General features: G+C 39.8%; 1 protein-coding gene across 3 annotated transcripts in view; it reads right to left on the bottom strand.

Moving 5' to 3' along the window:
* BAZ1B (bromodomain adjacent to zinc finger domain 1B) overlaps positions 1–19,372 on the bottom strand; it is a 78,530-nt gene continuing 59,158 nt past the window's right edge. For all 3 annotated transcript variants that reach the window (XM_059693482.1, XM_059693483.1, XM_059693484.1), the window contains 8 exons: positions 18,589–18,766; positions 16,404–16,586; positions 8,989–9,136; positions 7,793–7,940; positions 5,909–6,018; positions 3,572–3,720; positions 2,495–2,598; positions 1–2,189 (listed from right to left, as the gene is read on the bottom strand). In XM_059693482.1, coding sequence (XP_059549465.1) covers positions 1,832–2,189; positions 2,495–2,598; positions 3,572–3,720; positions 5,909–6,018; positions 7,793–7,940; positions 8,989–9,136; positions 16,404–16,586; positions 18,589–18,766 — 1,378 coding nt within the window. In that variant the 3' untranslated portion in view covers positions 1–1,831. The remainder of the gene's footprint in view (positions 2,190–2,494; positions 2,599–3,571; positions 3,721–5,908; positions 6,019–7,792; positions 7,941–8,988; positions 9,137–16,403; positions 16,587–18,588; positions 18,767–19,372) is intronic.

Below are 19,372 nucleotides of genomic sequence, written 5' to 3'. Positions count from 1 at the left end.
TTGTTTTTTCTTTATAAACACAAGTACATAATGTTTATTTGAAATTCCAATTTATTACAAGTTTACCCCTCAATGGGGCCCTTCCTCCTTAAAGACAATTAAAAAACAACAAATTCAGGTATCACTGAAGTGGGAACACAGGATTCTTACTGTTAACAAGAACAGACTGGCTCTAGGGTAAGAGGCAGGAGGTGGTGGTGGCTGGGATTATGAAATTGTAATGTCAGTGCTAACTCCAAGCCTGTGGAAAGGGGACAGTAAACCTATCCACCAGCCACCGGAGCAAATCCCCAAAGTCCTTGAATGAAGAGGACAGGGGAGAGGCAGGGACCACACCTTGAAGTTTAATACTAAGAGGCTTTATTCCCAAATTCTATAAGTTGCAATCCCCTTGGTGGAATTCTTTTCCCTTCATTTAAATAGATACAGGAGAACCTAGGTGATCCAAATTTCCAATTCAAAGCTGATAGAAAAAAAAAAATTAAACCCTGTTTTGCATTTTTTATCAAAATCTTCCATAAAAGGGAAAGAAGGCTACAAACTTTTGCCTAAATATAACCACTAGTGCTAGAGTCATTGTGGGAAGGGGCTGCCTAGCTTCTCCTCCCATCTCTACTCCCACTGACACTGACCACTGAAAGATTCAGGTTCTCAGGAAGTAAAGGCATGGGAGGAGGGGGGTGAAAATGGGATGGAGAAGGGAGAAACAGCCACAGGGGCAGGCGGCGGGGGGGGGGGGGGTGCCCTCTCCCCCCCAGGTCACACTGATTGCTGTGATAAGCCTCCAACCCACTTCTCTGAAGGAGAGAGGATGGGCTGAGGGAGGAGATGGGGCAAAGGAAAGCAACACATTATCATATAAATTGTACTGTACATGTGCCAAAGCAAGATGACAGAAATATTTTACAAGATGTTTTTATACAATATCACTGCTAAAACAAGCAATTTTTAATAACTAGAAAAGTCAATTTAAAAAAATTAAACATTTCAATCCTTCCTGCTTTTCTTCTGCTCCCCTAAGAGCTTGTCTGGTATGTGGGTGGGCTGGGCTCCAACACCCCTCTGGCCAGATCCATCAAACTAAAGATTATATGCATGATTATAAGCAGGACTCCAGTCTCTACGTGAAGTGCCTTAGTTTGTTTGTTTTCTGGAGGGTGTGGTGGGGTGAAAGTGGGGAGAGAACTGTCACAAAGAAGGGGAAGGGTATTCAGGAATGGCTCTAGGATATGTCCCTTTACTCTGCCAAGATCAAACGAAAAGAGCACAACTGTTTCATGATGCTGGTGAATACAGAATTCTGTATGGCACTCACTAATACCGTCACCTGAGAGGGAGTGGGGGAAGAGACAGAGTATGGGCTTAAAGAAACAAGGCTGTATATAAATATAGACTTTTAAAAAGCAACACCACCTAACTGGCCTGGTTATACTTGATCCTTCTGTGTAATACAGTAATCCTGCCCCTGGAGACCAAAGGGCTTGGCACTATTGTGGTGGCCAAAGTGGAAGGGATCTTGGGTAGGAAGGGAAAGGAATTGGGTTCATACCCTTGGGCTCTTCATGGAAATTCTCAGAAAGGGTAGGTTAAGGTCTATCACCATATTTCTAGGCAGAGACCAACCCAATATTATGCTCTCCAAATAGCTCTGCTTGATTAAGGCTCTATGGAGAGTTTTAGAAAAATAGCACAAGCTTGGGACAACAGGCATTTCAGGACTCCCTGTGATGTCCTCCCTTCCATGTTCTTCTCCATCCCACTCCTCCTTCCTTTGCTCTCACCTCCATTTCCCGAACCTCAGCTCCCGCTCCCTTACCAGGGCCCCACCTCTCTATTTCTTCTGTCTTCGTCCCCTAGACTGTCCAATGGTCTCTGGCTCACTGTCCCCTTCATCTTCAGTAAACTGGTCAGGAAACTTCTTGCGTTTCCTACGGACATATGGGTGGCCAGGAAGGTGTTTATGCAACAAAGCCACCAGACACTGTTCTGTCTTCACCATGCAGTTTAGCACATGGCTGCCTCGGCAGTTGTAAAGCTCAGCGTTGGTAAACACCTGCTTCATGTCGGTAAGAAACTCTTGCACAGAGCGGTAGCTCCCACAGGAACATTTGTTCTGCATTGTCTGGAAATCCATGGGGTGGGTGATCACATCATAGTAGTCCTCAGCCTCATCTCTGGTCACAGGCTCCCTGTGGAGAAACCCCAAATGGAGATATCAGCACAGCCTTGACACAACGGACAGAAACTTTGCTGTTAAACCATTAGCCACAGAAGGCCCACCCCGCTGAGATCAGCCACCTGGCAGGCACAGAGAAGGTGTGTTCGCCTTGCACTAAGAGCTGTCTCTACCAGTTTGGAACACCAATCCCCTGCCACTGAGACATGTCTTGAAAGGAAGGGATCAGATTTGTTCCTAGGGGTTCAAATGAGCACTGCCTCAGCCAGCTGCCAGGTTGGTCCTACCCCTCTGTGCTTGAGAACACAAAGCTGTTACCTGAAGGGCCAGCTGGAGCGGTACTTCACAATCTTGTTGAGGATCTCTTCACACTTCTGCAATTCCAGGCTTTGCCTCCGGGAGCTCCGTTTGGTCTGAAGCACCTGGTGCCAATGGAAGAAGATATCATTACAGATCCAAGAGAAGAAAAGTGGACAAAACAGAAAATATATACATCTGCTTTAAAAAAGAGAGAAAGAAAGAGCTCAACCACTTTCTTAAGAGCAGATGGACCTGGGATTATGATGACGCTGTTGTATATAAGCAAACAATTGCAGAAAACCAGACCGGTTATGGGTGCTACTGGCGGACAATTCTGTGGGAGTAGGGAGTCTCGGGGAAGAAAGGCAAGAGGTACAATTCCTTTCCTGTGCTCTCCCGCTGCAGGCATGTGAGAGCTAAGTGACTAAGGAGAAAAAAAGAGGGGCCTCCTTTTCAGGTAGCCATTAACAGGCTGTGACTCGAAGAAGGAGGAGCCACAGAGTTGAAGAGGTTAGGGCTGGGCAAGTAGGAGGATCTCTCATTGCTCTTTGAGCTCCCTAATGGCTTGCTTTATGCCCCCAGCCCATCCCAACCCCAATTTGACCTGTCAAAACAATCAAGTTTTCAAGGGCCTCTTTTTGTTCTTTAAAGCTCAAGTGAAGTCTAAAGCAAAACCACTAAAATCACAGTGGAGGAGCAGAGGGGAGGGTAATGTCCCTCCCATAACAACTGTCAGCAAAAGACCAGAGAGTAAATGAGGCTCCGACATTGCTGACATTCCCACAATGGAGACCCAGCCCCGCTGAGCCACTGGAGACACATGGATACTATTTTAAAATCCTTAACAAGTCGCAGGCTGCCTGTTAACTAAAGGAGACAATGTTTGCAGGCTACAGCAGGAGAATGCCGGACATAGCTGTTCCTGGAGGGCCTGCTGCCTTGTCTGCCTACAGGCCCTCCCATCAGCCTCCAAATTTAGGGAGGGAGGAGGGGAGGAGAGGGGGAGGCTCCCACCTGTTGCCTGATGAATTCCTAATACTGGAGTGGGGGATAAGAAGCAGAAACATTAGAGGCAGAATGATAAATAGTTCTTACCAGCTCATCAACCTCAGTGTCATCTACAGGTGGTGCCTTTGGCTGAGACCTCCTGGTGATAGGATGTGGCTTCTTAGCTGGTCGTCGGCCTGGCCTTGCCACAGGGGGGATGACACCCTGCTTGCCCCGGACAGTCTTTCGAGGTCTCACTGAAATAAAAAATACAGACTGAGAGGAGAACAACTGAGGATGAAGGAAGCATGTTATGGAATGAGGAGATAATCGGACAAGCAAAGCAATGGCTTCCTTGGGTTACAGAGTGCTCTTTGCTATCTCCTGTCCTATCTAACAGGACATCGTGAAGGGAGCAGTAGATGAGAAATGAATACCTTTCATGAACTGCAAGACCTTTTAAGAGCCTCCTCAGGTCAGTTCCTTCAGTGCTCCTCTGGCCCCACCCTGTTCAGTTACTCCTGGGAATGAGGCTCTTGAAGGAGTCAATTGTAAGTGACTCACTCAAAGGAGAGGCCATTTGCTACAGGTCTGCCTGGAATTCCTACAGCCCACACTCAGCCTGAAAGAGTGTAATGCATTTACATGTGAGATGAAACTTGACTATAGGAGAGATCCTATTTTATAATTCCCAGAGTTACCTTTTCTTAGAGAAAAGCTGATACTTATGTGAAGTATTTATGTAAAGTCTTCCTCATTGAATACAATTTAGGGGTAGCATCAGTCCTGCTCTCTTGCATTTCTGAAAACCACAGACAGTCATCTAGGTCACTCCCATAAAAAGCTGCCTAGGGTCCCCAGAGAAGAAAGAATACAAAGGCGCCCAAGACCGCCTGTGTCTCAGGGTTACATCAGGTGCTTAATGTCACACAAACCAACATTCCTCACCAGCTCACGCTCCGGAAGGATTAGCTCAAGGTTTCTCTACTAAACAGATTTTCCCTGGAAAGCGGGAAGGTGACATTTGGACAGACATAGGGGCATACAGAGGCAGGGATACAGGAATAAATAATGTTAACCCTTCATTGGCTATTCCAGGGTCTCAAGCCCAAGACCTGGCTAAGAACAGAAAGTAAGCAGCTGATGCCAAGGATAAAACTTTGGGATGTTAGGAACAGACACCAACCCCAGACTTGAGCTGAACTAGACAGCCACATCTTTGGTGGTCTAAAAGGCAGAGTAGACAAAATTCTATAAATACTTCCTACATCCTTTTGATAGAAACAGCCCTTGAAACCTGGAAAGGAAACAATTCCTTGGAAAGAGAGCAACACCTCAGAAGTAGAAAACAATCACTAGTTTGAAAATAAACAATCAGTACACTGCTATATTCAGAATCTGCTTCCAGACAAACACGCATCTGAATAACAACTCTCAGCCAGTAGATGCTGGTCTCTGTGCGATGCAAGGTTAATGGACTGCTTGTCTCCTCACCCTGGATACCTGGAAAATCATGCCAATAGGAATGAGTGAAATTGAGGTGTCCCAAATTAAAAGCCATCAGGACTAGAGAGATGGGAGCAGGTGTGTAAGCCCAAGCCCTCAGGTTTGGCGGCACTACTGAAGTAAAAGATTGATCATGGCAAGCATCGTCTCTCTCCTTATACTAACTCTGATCATTCAGAGTGCTATGATCTTGGGAATTGTATCATCTCTTCAAGAGCTCATCAAAATCTTGATCTGTGTCTCTTCTACTAACCTACAAAGAAGGATATGTTTTGAAAAGAGGGAGGCTAAGGGTAAATTACAGAACTTCAAGTTTAACCATGAAAACAACAAAACTCTCAAATAGTCACAAAAAATAAAGAGTCAGCGAGGTAAGGGTAAATGATGAGGTCTTTTTCTCCCCCTACTGGCATCTAATGTGAAACATATATGAACCTTCCTAACAACTTTATGCCTAAGCTATGAAAAACCGGCATTCTTTTTCAAACTAGCAAAGCTATGCCCTGAACTCTATAGGGGAGTGAAAAACAAAGGAAAAATTACTTCTCTGAAAACAGAGGCAAAAGAACTGTTAGGAGAGGGCAATGGAACTAGATCTTCTTTAATCACTGTCCCCAGGCAATGAGGGCTTCAGAACTAGAGGCTTGTCATTAACATACTTGGTACCTTGAATTCTACTAAATCGTGGATCAAGTGAATCTACCATAAATTAATGTTCTTGAGACGAAGCTACCCAACCTCCTAATAGGAAGGTGGTTAAATGGCACCTTGAAAACCCATTTAAAACCATGGCAATGAAGTCACCCCAACAGCCACAATATGTGAGAAAAGGAAGATGGCATGATGGCAACACTGACTATCTATTGCCTGCCAACCCAATCTTTCCAAGTCAGCTTAAAAGACTATGAGATTAACTATGAAGGCAAACTGAATACTTACATCGCAAACCAGCCACCTCATAATCTTCTTCTTCCTCTTCCTCCTCTTCTTCCTCTTCACTGCTCTCATCATCTTGGCTGTTCTCAGAGGCAGACTCCTCTGTGTAATTCCTGGGAGGTGAAAAAACATACAGGGAACCTGGTTCTCAGCCAAAGTGTTCCTAGGGGGATCAAGTCCCATACGGATCCCAGCAACTTTTCCCTCTTCACACACTGGACAGATTTGATGATGAGGAAGGTAAACTGAATCCAGGCCAGGACACAGGAAGTAGAATGAAAACGTAAGCTTCAACAGCATACCTCCCCAACCAGGCCCCAAATGCTTTGGATAAGACACCAATGGCAACAGAAATCAAGACCAAAATGTACCCCTCCCCCCCTCAAAACAATTCAAAATTTTATTCCTTTTATCTCACAAAAACAGCCAGATAATGTAACATTTAAGGTATTAAAATGTGTCCCCGACTCTGGGGTGGACTGAAAGAATAAAAGCCCAGACAGGTGTTCCTCCACCTTGATGGCCCCCTTCCAGGAGCTGAAACAGCTTGCAGATGACCATAACATCAAAGCAATGGTAATCCCAGCTCAGAACAGCTGGTCCAAAGCCCCACCATTTCAGAACAGCATGCCTCATCTCTCTTAAGTATAGCTGGAATGGAGTGAGAAATAACTGAGTAATACTGTTAGGTGAGGTCAGGATCAAACAGCTCTGCCCTTTCAAAGAGAGACCAAGCCAAAGTGCCTATAAGCTGCCCTTTTACAACCTCAAATTTCAATGTGGAAAACAATTGTATTAACTTGGCAAATATTAGGTGCCTCCTTTTTACAAAGCCCTGTGTTTGGCCTTATTGAAATTAGGGTGAAGAACAAAGCACCACCTCTACTCTCAGGGCATTCACAATCTCATGGGAAGACAATCAAATGCACCAAAATGCTGTCTTAGATATTGAACACCCAGTTGAAACACAAAGAGGAACAATTAATTCTAAGGATGTAAGGACACTTCAAGAGAACACAAAATTTTTGGTAGTTTATACCCAGTAAAATGAGAGAATACTTGGAAGAGAGAATATTCCCACTTAGGAGGAAAGCACAAGAGGCAAGGATGCACAATGAACAGTTTGTAACAAGCGCACAAATATGGGAAGGAGGGCTCATAAAAACATATGCCAGTATTGTACAATAAGAGTCTCAAAAGTTAGGCTAGGGAGTTTGGACTTTATTAAAGAGGAAATGTAAAAACTGATGTTTTTGAATAGTAAAGTGACATAAGCAGGTCTTTGCCTTTTATAACCTATTCGGGTCTCATCACTAAAGCTGGAAGAATAAGAGGGTGAAAGATATGAGGTAAGGAGTTGAGAAACCACTGAGGAGCCCAGGTGAGAGATGTAGGAGGGCCAGTGACAACAGGGACCTTGGAGAATGGACAGCAGATTGATCCATAAGACATCTGGACAATGACTTGATAACATCTGGCAAATGAATGACTATGGAAGACAAAGGAGAGGAAGATGTCCAAGTTGACAACCAAATTCTAATCATGTTAAGGAAGGTCTGGGTAGGGAAAGTGATGAGTTTCAGGATTTGGTGGTTGCAGACATAATCACCAATTAAGAAATGGGCATGGGGCAGAAGGAGATATATTGTCATTTTAGAAGGTATGGTCAAGAAGATAGAGAACATAACTGGTAATGAAACTAGAAATGTCAACATTAAGCTAAAATTAAATGAGCCCCCCTTGAGTTCCTATTATACCTTAAATGATCAGGCTCCATACCCAATAGATGGACTTAAATTAAAGCTCCTTAATGTCATTCAGTTTGAATAACTGAAGCCTAATTATAACAGCTATTTATTCATTTGTTTTTGGGAGAAGAATTCTCACCTGCCACGGGAGTTGCGCCTGGCAGTAGCAGGCTGGCAAGCTGGGCATTGCCACTCACCATCTGGTACTTCATAGAGGGCCGGCCTCAGACAAAACAGGTGGAAGGCTTTATTACACTCATCACACAAGATCAGTTTGTCATCCTCACCTGCAAGAAGATAAACTTGTATGGCACTGTCGGGAACATGGCAACAGTCAAGGAGTTGGAAGAAAGAGCCACTTGCCCTCAATTAACACTACAGAAGCAACAAACATTCTAGTACAATGCTACTACATATTTTTTTAAAAATGTAGTCACTTTCTGAAAAGAAATGTAGCACATATTAATCTGTGGCGTAGGGCTCCTGATTTATATTCCAAAATCTACCCAGAGCTAAGACAGAACATTTAACATTTATTAAGAGGCAGCAAAAAAACAGTGATAGCAGGAAATTTTGCTGCTCCTTTCCCACTAAGAAATATAAATTCCCTATGAAGTATTACATTTTCTGCCCTTCTTCCTTCAGGACCCCCTAAACACTTCCAACTCATATCTGGTATGACTCTCTTAAAACACTTAAGTTTCCCTACATTTGAAAATACACTGAACCAACTTACCATGGCCATGTCCCCTCCCCAACTTTCCTTCTAAATCAGTTCTTAGGGCAACTGTTTTTGGAAATTAAATTCAAACCAAATTCACAAAAGAATTTTAGTCACTGAAAAGTGTATCACTGAGGGAGGCTTTTAGTCATGAAGTTCCTTTTACACACATGGACTTAGAAAGCTCTCAGCATTAAACGGTTCCCAAATGCCTTTGCTGTGTAGAATTCTTGCTGGAAAACCCAAACCTGAGTATTCTTCGCAATGTACAAGTACTGCCCTCTGGTGGTAGCACCTGTCCTACTTCACAGATGACTAAAATTCAGAGACAGTAAGATTAAAATGTTTAGGTTAACTAATTTTCTTCCCTGTAAAGAATTTAAAGATTGGAAAGCAACTGCTCTTATTTTATACTCAATATTGGGGAACAAAGGGCCTACTCTGATTTGTGGACATGGGATTTCAGATTAGCATTTTATTATAGAACTCCAGCAGGTAATATCTGTCCCACCACATTTAAATGCTGTGCACTCAAAATTATTTAGGGGAGAAAAGATCTGTGTTAACAGTTCCTGATACATTCAAATAAGCAGCACTGACCTAAATACACCTACCTTTCTTTCGACAAACTTTGCACCTGGCATTTTCTGCTGACATATCCCACTTGATACAGGCATCAAGCATCCCAAGTAGAACATGCATTCTGGAAAAGGTCTGAGCTTCACGGATGGCTGTCTTCCATTTTTCCAGAGCAGATGCAACCTAAACAGAGACCAAATCAGGCCAGTATTACTATAGGGACCTCAAGACATGAATTTTTCACATAATACTGACAGAGTTTACACTGAAAGAGGAATAGGTAGATACGACAAATCGATGTTTCTCTTTCTCTGTACCTTCCTCTCTAAAATCAATCAATAAAAAACAAAATATTAAGTGTTGATACAACATATTCTTTTAGACACTATCACCAACTTCTAAGTTAAGTGAAAGTTTGAAAGTCCCAGAAGTTAGCCTGACTTCATTCTGGGCAGTTAATCTCTGCATATTGTCTTCTCCATGATCATAAAATGCAAATTAAATTAGAATCAGCCAAGCAAAACATAGGATGGTGGAAAATATAATCAGCAATTCTGATGATCAACACAACTAACTCTCTTTCCTATGGTGAGCATCTACCTAAACAAATGTTAATGTGGGGGGGTTATCATTCTCAGATAGTCAGAAAATACGAGACGGACAAGGTAAAGCTTAGGCAATTCAGCAGAAGCTGAGAGACTAGGTTATCTTAGTATCATCAACCTTGTGGAGGTCATATTGCTCAACTGTCATGAGTGAACTAAAGTGGATTAGCAATCCCTGCTACTTTTACAACTTGGGCTAGCTCTAGCTAACTGACAACACTACCGCTGGATTTCACTGCCCTGCTCTAGGCAAAGAGGTCTATTTTAAGGAATATAGTCTTCCTCCTATAGGAGAGTCCAGTTATCCTGGAAAGCCATAGGCTTTACAATAGCTGCCAAGGGAGTAGGATAGTTGAGCCACTTCTAAAGCTGTGGTGTGAGGAAGAGAAAATAATGTTGTCCTTTCTCTTTCCTACAGAAATAAAGAACCACAGAGCACTTCACAGGTATACATTTATGGATAATAGCAAGGATCATTTAAACACACCAAAAAAGTCTATTTAAGAGGCTGCTAAAGTTCTAGGGGAAATTGACTCATTCCTTATTCCAATCTCCAACTGCAGGTATTTCAACATCTGCCTTCGAAATACTGTGCAGCACAATTTCCTTCCTTCCCTCTTCAGAGTGCGTCAATAAAACATGGGGTCCATTATGACAGCTGCTAGTTTTCTCCCCTGTTGTAATGGAGAGCTAACATATGGTACCATAGACTTTCTTTAAAAGAGTGCTATTGAAAACAGATAGAAAATGGCTAAAATGGGCTTTGCTGTCCTCTAGTGGATAGTCAGATGCACACCTTTTCAAGAAAATGTCTTAGCATATAGTAATGCTTTTTTACTTCCTTAAGTTATTGCTTATAAATTTTAAATTTGAGTACTCAATAGCTCATTTGGTCTCTAAAATAAAAAAAAACTGAGCCCTAGCTGGTTTGGCTCAGTGGATAGGAGTGTCAGCCTGCAGACTGAAAGGTCACAGGTTCGATTGCAGTCAAGGACATTATAGCTTGGTTGCAGGCTGGTAAGGGTGTGTATGGGTAACAACCAATCGATGTGTCTCTCACACATTGATGTTTCTCTCTGTCTCTCCCCCTCACTTCGACTCTCTCTAAACATCAATAGAAAAATATCCTCCTGGGAATACCGGGTGCTGTAGGCTTAAAAAAAAAAAAAAAAAAGAAAAATATCCTCCAGTGAAGATTAGTAAAAACACTGGAAGGGATCTTGAAAACAGGCTTATTTAACCTCATTTTAAAAACATTTATTGTGATAAAATTTATATATTGACAAGTTCACCTTGTAAAGTGTACAATCAATGGTTTTTCATATATTTACAGAGTTGTGCAACTGTCAATATAATCTTAATTTTAGAACATTCATCATCCCCAAAAGAAACCTTGTACCCAACCCATTAGCACTCATTCCCCATTCCCTACACTACCCCACCACATTTACCCACCCGATAAGTAATAATTTATCTACTTGTGGTCTATAGATTTGTCTATTCTGGACATTTCATATAACATCTGGCCTTCTATGACTGGCTTCTTTACTGTGCATGCTTTCTAGGTTTATCCACATCTTAGCATGTATCAGTGCTTCATTCCATTTTAATTGCCAAATAATATCCATTGTATGGATATATCACACTTTGTTTATCCATTAATCAGTTGATAAACATTTGGATCATTTCAATTTTTTGGCTATTCTGAATAATGTTGCTAGGAAATGTTTGTGAACAATTAGGTAATATTCATTTATTATTTTTCGTGGAAAGAAAGGTTACCCAAAGTCTCACAGCAATTAAGGGCCAATTTATCCCGAACCAATGCTCTTAGCATTATACATACTAATCATCAGTGTCCTATTATATCCACTGAGTTATCCATCTAGACCAGCCTAGACTCCAACCAGTCTCTAATTTTGAGGGCAAAAACATTAGGCACTCAAGATTTGAAAGAGCATCCTGGTCTTCTCCCACTGCACAAAATTCTAAACAGTCCAGCACATTAAAAAACAAAACCTTATCATAGTCAAAACAGTATGAGATTTTTTTTTTTTTGGTTTTAAAATATGTTTTTACTGACTTCACAGAAAGGAGGAAAGTGATAGAAACCAATGAGAGAAACATTGATTGGCTGCCTCCTGCACACCCCCCTACAGGGGATCAAGCATGAAATCTGGGCATGTGCCCTGACTGGGAATCGAACCAGCCACCTCCTGGTGCATGGTATGATGCTCAAACAACTGAACTACAGTGGCCGGGCAAAACAGTGTTTTCAAAAACAGATCAAGAGCAGCAAAATAAAAATTTTGACATTCAACACATCCAGTAAATACTCTCTGATGAAAATTTCAAATTCTCTAGCATGTTTAAATAAAGTTGGTCCCCAGATAGAAGTGAGTATAACAGAACCAAAAGGAAGCCAGTTTACATGCAAGTCCCTCCGCCTAACAGTAAAAAGGCAGTATATCTTGGCAAAACTATAATGAGGCTTCAGACCATATTTTTCCACAAAGAATGTATAAAATGTAAAAACAGATAATCAGGTTGTTAGGACAAAAGGAGCCAAACTAAGCAGAGAGCCTAACAGAATCCAGCATTTTGCCAAATTATACCATGTCTTTCCCATTTAATACAAGGAAATGAAATAAACATTAAATATTCAAAGTCAATAACTATTACAAAAAAGATATTCGAGAGATAATCTACTTTTATAATAAGGAAACTGAAGCCCAGATTAGAGACTGATATTAGCTCATGCAACAACCTGGTGACAACTAAAAAAAACCCTGGCCCATGCTAAATGGAAACCGTCAAAGCAAAGGACGGTGGAAAATTTCAGAGCTGTGTCAAAGTTGACCTTTGTTTGGTAGGGAACTGAAGGACATAATGCCATTTTAATGGAGAACATTGTTGAACTACTCAGTAGGCAACCTAATTGATTTTCCATGAAACTCTTCCATGCTTTCCATTTGTGTACAATGTGTCTGGGCCCCAAGATTAAACCTGCAAAGTGCTCATATTTTTCCCCCCATTCAAGCAAAGAATCAAGTCTCATATGACAAGCTAAGAAGAGGTTACGTCACCATGGGGTTGAGCACTAAAAATAAAAAAAATATGTAAGAAATCTACATCTAGTTCTCAATAAGAAAATTTATAGGTAAATAAATAGAAGAGAAAGATCATATCAAGAAAGAGGTTCTTCTGTATAAAACTGAGTTAAAAACAAAACCCATGTAATATTCAGCAAAGGAGACTATTAACTATCTAATGTCTTAGACTTCATCTAGGTGACCTGGTGGCCATATAATCATTAAAAAGAACACAAGAAGAAGGTGAGAATTAATCCTTGTACGATAATGACATATATGTGAAGTCTCTAAGCCTAAGTCACAAATTAATTGTTAAACCTTTATTTAACTGAGTCTTAGTTCTCTGTTCTGCTTACCCTCTTCCACAAAATAATCACATACTGGTATCACCCTTGGCCCCAGGAAGAAATTTAGGGGGTACCTGACAACTGTGTTCAAATACCTGAGGAGCTTTGGACAGTAGACTCATTCTATGTAAACTGAGAGGGCAGCTGTAAATGACAAGGAGGTCAAGTTCAGCCTATGCACCTTTCCATCTGATTAACTCCAATTTATTCTTCAAAACCTAGCTGATATGTTCTTCTTCTCTGGGAAGTCTTCTCTAATTTGCCCCCAGGTATCCCTGGTGACTCAGGTACTGCTCTTTTTATCATCAGTACTTATAACACTACTATAACCATCTCTCGCACTCAAAATGAGTTCTTTGAGGGCATAGACTTTTGGCTTTTACTCATCATTGTAACCTGCAGACTTACCACAGTGACTGACACTAACAAGCTCTTTCCAATTGTTTATGAAACAAAAGAAGGGAGAAAAGGAGAATTCAAAAATAGGGGAAAGTACGCTACTGGATAATGCCTGGGACTTCTTTAATGTACTCTTTTCAAATTCTTACGTAATTTTAAGCAGAACTTTAATACACAAAGCAGACAAAGACAGCTGCTGATTATTATAATAAAGAAAAAACAGGCTGGGTGAAAAAGGTGAGAGAATTAAGCAAAACAAACACACAAAAAAAACCTCAGACACAGACAACAATACTAGTATATAGTGATTACCAGAGGGAAAATGGGGTGGGGAGAGGTAGAGGAGAATATAGGTGTAGGGGGAAATAAATAGTGATGGAAGAAGACTTGGGGCCCTAGCCAGTTTGGCTTAATGGCTAGAGCATCGACCTGCGGAATAAAGGGTCCCAGGTTCGATTCTGGTCAAGGGCACATGCCCGGGTTGCAGGTTCGACCCCCAGTGGGGAGTGTGCAGGAGGCAGCCGATAGATGATTCCCTCTCATCATTCATGTTTCTATCTTTCTCTCCCTCTTTCTTCCTCTCTGAAATTAATAAAAATGTATTTTTTCAAAAAAAGACTTGGGGAGGTGAACACATAATAGAGATGATGTATAAATTGTTAACCCCAATAAATTCAATTAAAAATAGAAAAATTATTAAAAATGGTTTTTTTTAAAGAAAAACCAGAGACATCCTAATGTTCATTAGTAAGAAATTAAGATGTCAGAAAAATGAACATTTACATGGACTCATAGGAAGGGGAGACAGATGTTCAGGATATGCTGATGAATGAAAAACTGCAGAACATTATGCAAAGGATTCCATTCTATAAAATCCACAAACCTACAACCTTGTATGTATATAGAAAACACATCAAACTATTAAAGAGTGATATTCTTGGGCAGTAAAATTAGAAGAGGAGTTGTTTCATATTTTACTTACCTCTCACTTGTTACTTACAATGAACATGTTACTTTTAAAATTAAAAAACAAGAGAACTGGATACATGCATGCAAAACCATTAACTTGGATTCTTACCTTTTACTGTCTATAAAAATTAACTAAAAAAGAAAACAGGGAAATGCTTCATGATACTGAATTTGGCAATGATTTCTTATATAGGACAGCAAAAGCAGAGACAACAGTAGAAAAAATAGATGTTGTACATTAAAATTTAAAACTTTTGTGCATCAAGATATTATCAATAGAAAGAAAGGGCAGCTCATGGAATAGGAGAATAATTTGCAAATCATATATCCAGAACATATAAAGAACCCATAGAGCCCAGCTGGTGTGGCTCAGTGATTGAGCGCTGGCGCGTGAACCAAGGGGTTTCTGGTTCTAATCCCTGGTCAGAGCATATGCCGACGCTGTGGGTTCAATAGGAGGAATGCAGGAAGCAGCCGATTGATGTTTTTTTATCTGTTTCTCACTACCACTATCCTTTCCTCTCTCTCTAAAATCAATAAAAACCTTAAAAAAAAAAAAAAAGCCATACAACTGGACAACAAACACCCAAACAACTCAATTATAAAATAGCCAGAGGACTAGATAGACATTTGCCCAACGATAAGACATATGGCCAATAAGCACATGAAAAGATGGTCAACATCACTAATCATTAGGGAAATACAAATCAAATCCACAAGATACCACTTCACACCTTAAGCTATTATCAAAGAAACAGAACGTAACAAATGTTGGCAAAGATGCAGGAAACTGGAACCCTCAAGCATTACTGGTAGGAGGGTGAAATGGTACACCCACTATGGAAGACATTATGGCAGTTCCTCAAGAAATTAAATGGAATTCCTATGTAATCCAACAATTCTATTTCTGGGTCTATACCCCAAAGAATTGAAAGTAGGAACTAGAACAGATAGCTGTACACCCATGTTCATAGCAGCATTATTCACAATAGCCAAAAGGTGGAAGTGACCCAAGTGTCCATCCATGGACGAATAAACAAAATGTGGTATTATATATGTACACTAGAACATTACTGACTTAAAAAGAAAAAAAATTCTGGCACATATTACAATGTGGGTGAACTTTGAAGACATTCTGCTAAATAAGCAAGTCACAAAAGGAGAAATATTCTATGACTATACTTACAGTAGTCAAATATACTAGTATAGACATAGAAAGAAAATGGTGGTTGCCAGGGGTTGTGGTGGGGTGTAAAATGAGTAGTTTAGTGTTTGCAATGAACAGTTTCAGTTCAGGAAGATGAAAACTTCTGGAGATTGATGATGATAACAGTTAAAGAACAATGTGAATATGCTTAATGACAGATCTGCATTCGTAAAAAAAATAGTTAAAATTGTAAATTGCCTGTTATGTCTATTTGACCACAATTTTTTTCATTTTTACTTTTTTAACTGAATTTATTGGGGTGAGACTGGTTAACAAAATTATATAGGTTTCAGGTGCACAATTCTACAACACATCATCTGTACACTGTATTGTCTATTTTACCACAATTTCTAAAAATTTAAAAACTATTACCACCTTTTTAAAAAAGGGAAAGGGGAAGGGGGCATTCTGACCCATTACCAGTCCTAGAGATAGGGCTGTGTTTCACAGACCAGTTTGAAAACCACAAACTTCAGTCAAAGTGACAAACATGGTTCAGGGAGTAGTGTTTACAGTAGCTAAAAAGCATAGGGTTTGCCCTGGCTAGTTTGGCTCAGTGGAAAGAGCGTCGGCCTGTGGACCGAAGGGTCCCGGGTTCGATTCCAGTCAAGGGCACATGCCCGGGTTGTGGGCTCGATCCCCAGTGGGGGGAGTGTAGGAGGCAGCCAATCAATGATTCTCTCTCATCATTGATGTTTCTATCACTCTTTCCCTCTCCCTTCCTCTCTCTGAAATCAATAAAAATATCTTTTAAAAAAAGCATAGGGCTTGACTATTTAAAACCAAATCACTCTACACAATCATAAAATTACATCTTCATTAACTAGATACCTTTGCTTCCTCTGCCATTTTTTTCTCTTCATCCACCTCTTCAGTTTTTGATGAATCTTCACTTTGGAGTTTTTTTCTCTTTTGCTTGGGAGCCATGAAGCCTTGGAGAAATTTCTTTATGACACTGGCTTGAAGGGCAATTACACATTCACCAAAATCCTTCAGTTTCTCCAAAGAGACCACCTACAGGAATTGATTTAAAAACCAGGTTAAGAGAAAAGCTGAAAGATGAAAGGAGACTATCCTTGACTACATTCAAATCAACCTAGACACCAATGGATCACATAACATTAGTTTAATTGGGTTCCTCAGTTCAATGGATGGCTTATGCATTTAAAAATAGCTGCCTACTTCCATTTCTCCAGCGAAGGGATCCACAAAATGCTGAAACTTGCTCTACTTAAGTAATCAATTCAATTCTTTCGCTTAGTAAACTGAGTGCCTATTATGTGTAAACCATAGTCTAAAGGCAAAGAAAAACTAGGAAGGAAAATTGAAATTGTCTGAACTACTAGCTTACAAACTATAAACTAAGTAATATGCTTTACATACTTGACTTCAGCTAAGTCTCACATTTTTTTTTTATGAATGAGAAAACAGAAGCTAAATCACTTGGACCCAAATCATGTTCTTAAATACCAAACTACTTTCTTTAGTCATGCAAGACACACAATTAAAAGATGTCATTTTATAACCACAAAGAGAAACAAGGAAGAATGATGATAATCCAATGCTAGTACGGTATGGTCTGACACAAAGCAGGCACTTGGTAAATATTTGCTAAATAAATAAAAGAGTAAATGTAATATTTGAAAATGGCAAAGTTATTTTGGGTTGAATAATTCCTAAAAAAGATTTAAAAACAAATGTATTTAAATTCTTTTCCCTAGGAAATGTATCAAGAATTCATAAACAGATTAATTAAAAAGAAAAAGTAGCATATATAAGATGCATTTATAATTTGCTAATTCCAATAGCAAAGAAAATGAAATACAAACTCTGACAGTAGAAGATATAAAATAGTATCAACTCCATCGGTTATTATGACCCTGAAGTGATATAAAAACTAAAAGAAATAGAAAGTGTTTATAAATTAGGACAAAGGGAGTTTCTGAGAAAGATGTAACTGCTCATAAAAATTATCCAATTACACCTGAAACTAATATAATATTGTATGTCAACTGTAGTTGAAAAAAATTTAAAAATGATACAACAAAAATATACATGCTATAATGCACATAAATAGTTTGAAAGGACCCGCAGGGGTTCTCAACCTTCCTAATGCTGCGGCCCTTTAATACAGTTCCTCATGTTGTGGTGACCCCCAACCATAAAATTATTTTCGTTGCTACTTCATAACTGTAATTTTGCTACTGTTATAAATCGTAATGTAAATATCTGATATGCTATATGTGTTTCCCGATGGTTGCGACCCACAGGTTGAGAACCGCTGGTTAGAGTTAATATGGACTTTATTATTTAAAATCAGTAAAAAATATTTTACAATAATTGATGGATAGTATTCTCCAATCTAACAGCATGAGTATTGCCCAATATAAGCATAATTCTCCTGAGTTAATCTAGTGTAAAGAATGCATAAAATCAGCCCTAGCCAGTTTTGCTCAGTAAATAGAGCATCAGCCTATGGATTGAAGGGTCCTGGGTTCGATTCTGGTCAAGGGCACCTGCCTGGGTTGCGGGCTCAATCCCCAGTAGGGGGCATGTAGGAGACAGCCAATCGATGATTCTCATCATTGATGTTTCTATCTCTCTCTCTCTCTCTCTCCCTTCCTCTCTGAAATCAATAAAAATACATTAAAAAAAAAGAATGATGCATAAAATCCGAACACAACAAATGTATTTCAGACCTTAAAGCACAGGCATCACATGCTAATAAACATGTTAAATAATGTTACAGGGCTATGGCTCCAGGACCAGTTTTCATTCAACTTAATAAAAAGGCTCTGAGACAACTATTAGATTTTTGGGGATACCAGCAAAAGATGACGAAGGAAAAATATCATATGTATATAGAGTATTTTTCAGTTCCACATGTCTTTCAAGATAAACCCAAACATACGATTTCCAGGATCACCAGGGGAAGTCAACAACAGTATCAGGGGACAATTCCAAATTGGGTTTTCATGAGTAACAGATTTCAAAGGGTGTTTTCATATGTTCTTACTCGTGCTTCAAATTCCGATGTTTCTTCCACATAACCAAGACCTCCCTTTTGTAACCTTGTTGCAACTTCAATGAGATCACTGCGAAGAAAGTTTAAGAGCTCCTGGTTGCCATCACAGGATTTTAGGCCCAAATTTGGCTTCCGGGCTAGGTGAATAGAATGAACAATGTCCTGGTACCTAGAAAAGTTGGGATAAGCAGAAGGGGAAATAAAGAAACTTTTGAAGATGGTTCATAAATTTCAATTACTTGAATAACATGTTTTATTTCTATAAGACATCTTTAGATTTTTCACCTCTCCTTGGTAATTTTTAGTAGTCTGTTTCTTGCATGAAATTTCAAATTTCTCTTATTCTTGATTTATTTTAAAAACTTATTTTATTCTGTATTTGCTAAATTCCAGTATCTAAAGTGGGTTGCTTTTCCTAGCTCTTATTCATGATACCTAGTTTGTATATTTTTAAACTTACCATGAGTTTCTTGGAATTTTATCCAAGTTTGTGGGAATTCTTTGAGGCCTGGTTTAAAGCTGTGCTCCTCCAGAGAGAAAGTATACTTGCTTATGTCAGTTGCAAAATTGCTACCAACCCAAGATAACTTTAAATCATCTGCCTAAAATTCTTCACAACACAGAAAAAAAATTTCAACTGAAAACCTACATGAGGACCTTCACTTCACATGCACTTTTCCACTAATGATTAACCATTTGAGAAGTCCCAGAAAAGAAAGACTAAAATACGACTCTCTACCTTGGATGGGGCCAACTATTAGCTTCACTGTTGGCT

The sequence above is a fragment of the Myotis daubentonii genome, chromosome 4 (genome assembly GCF_963259705.1).
Source record: "Myotis daubentonii chromosome 4, mMyoDau2.1, whole genome shotgun sequence".
Taxonomy (NCBI): domain Eukaryota; kingdom Metazoa; phylum Chordata; class Mammalia; order Chiroptera; family Vespertilionidae; genus Myotis; species Myotis daubentonii.
This window is presented reverse-complemented; position numbering and strand designations above follow the sequence as displayed.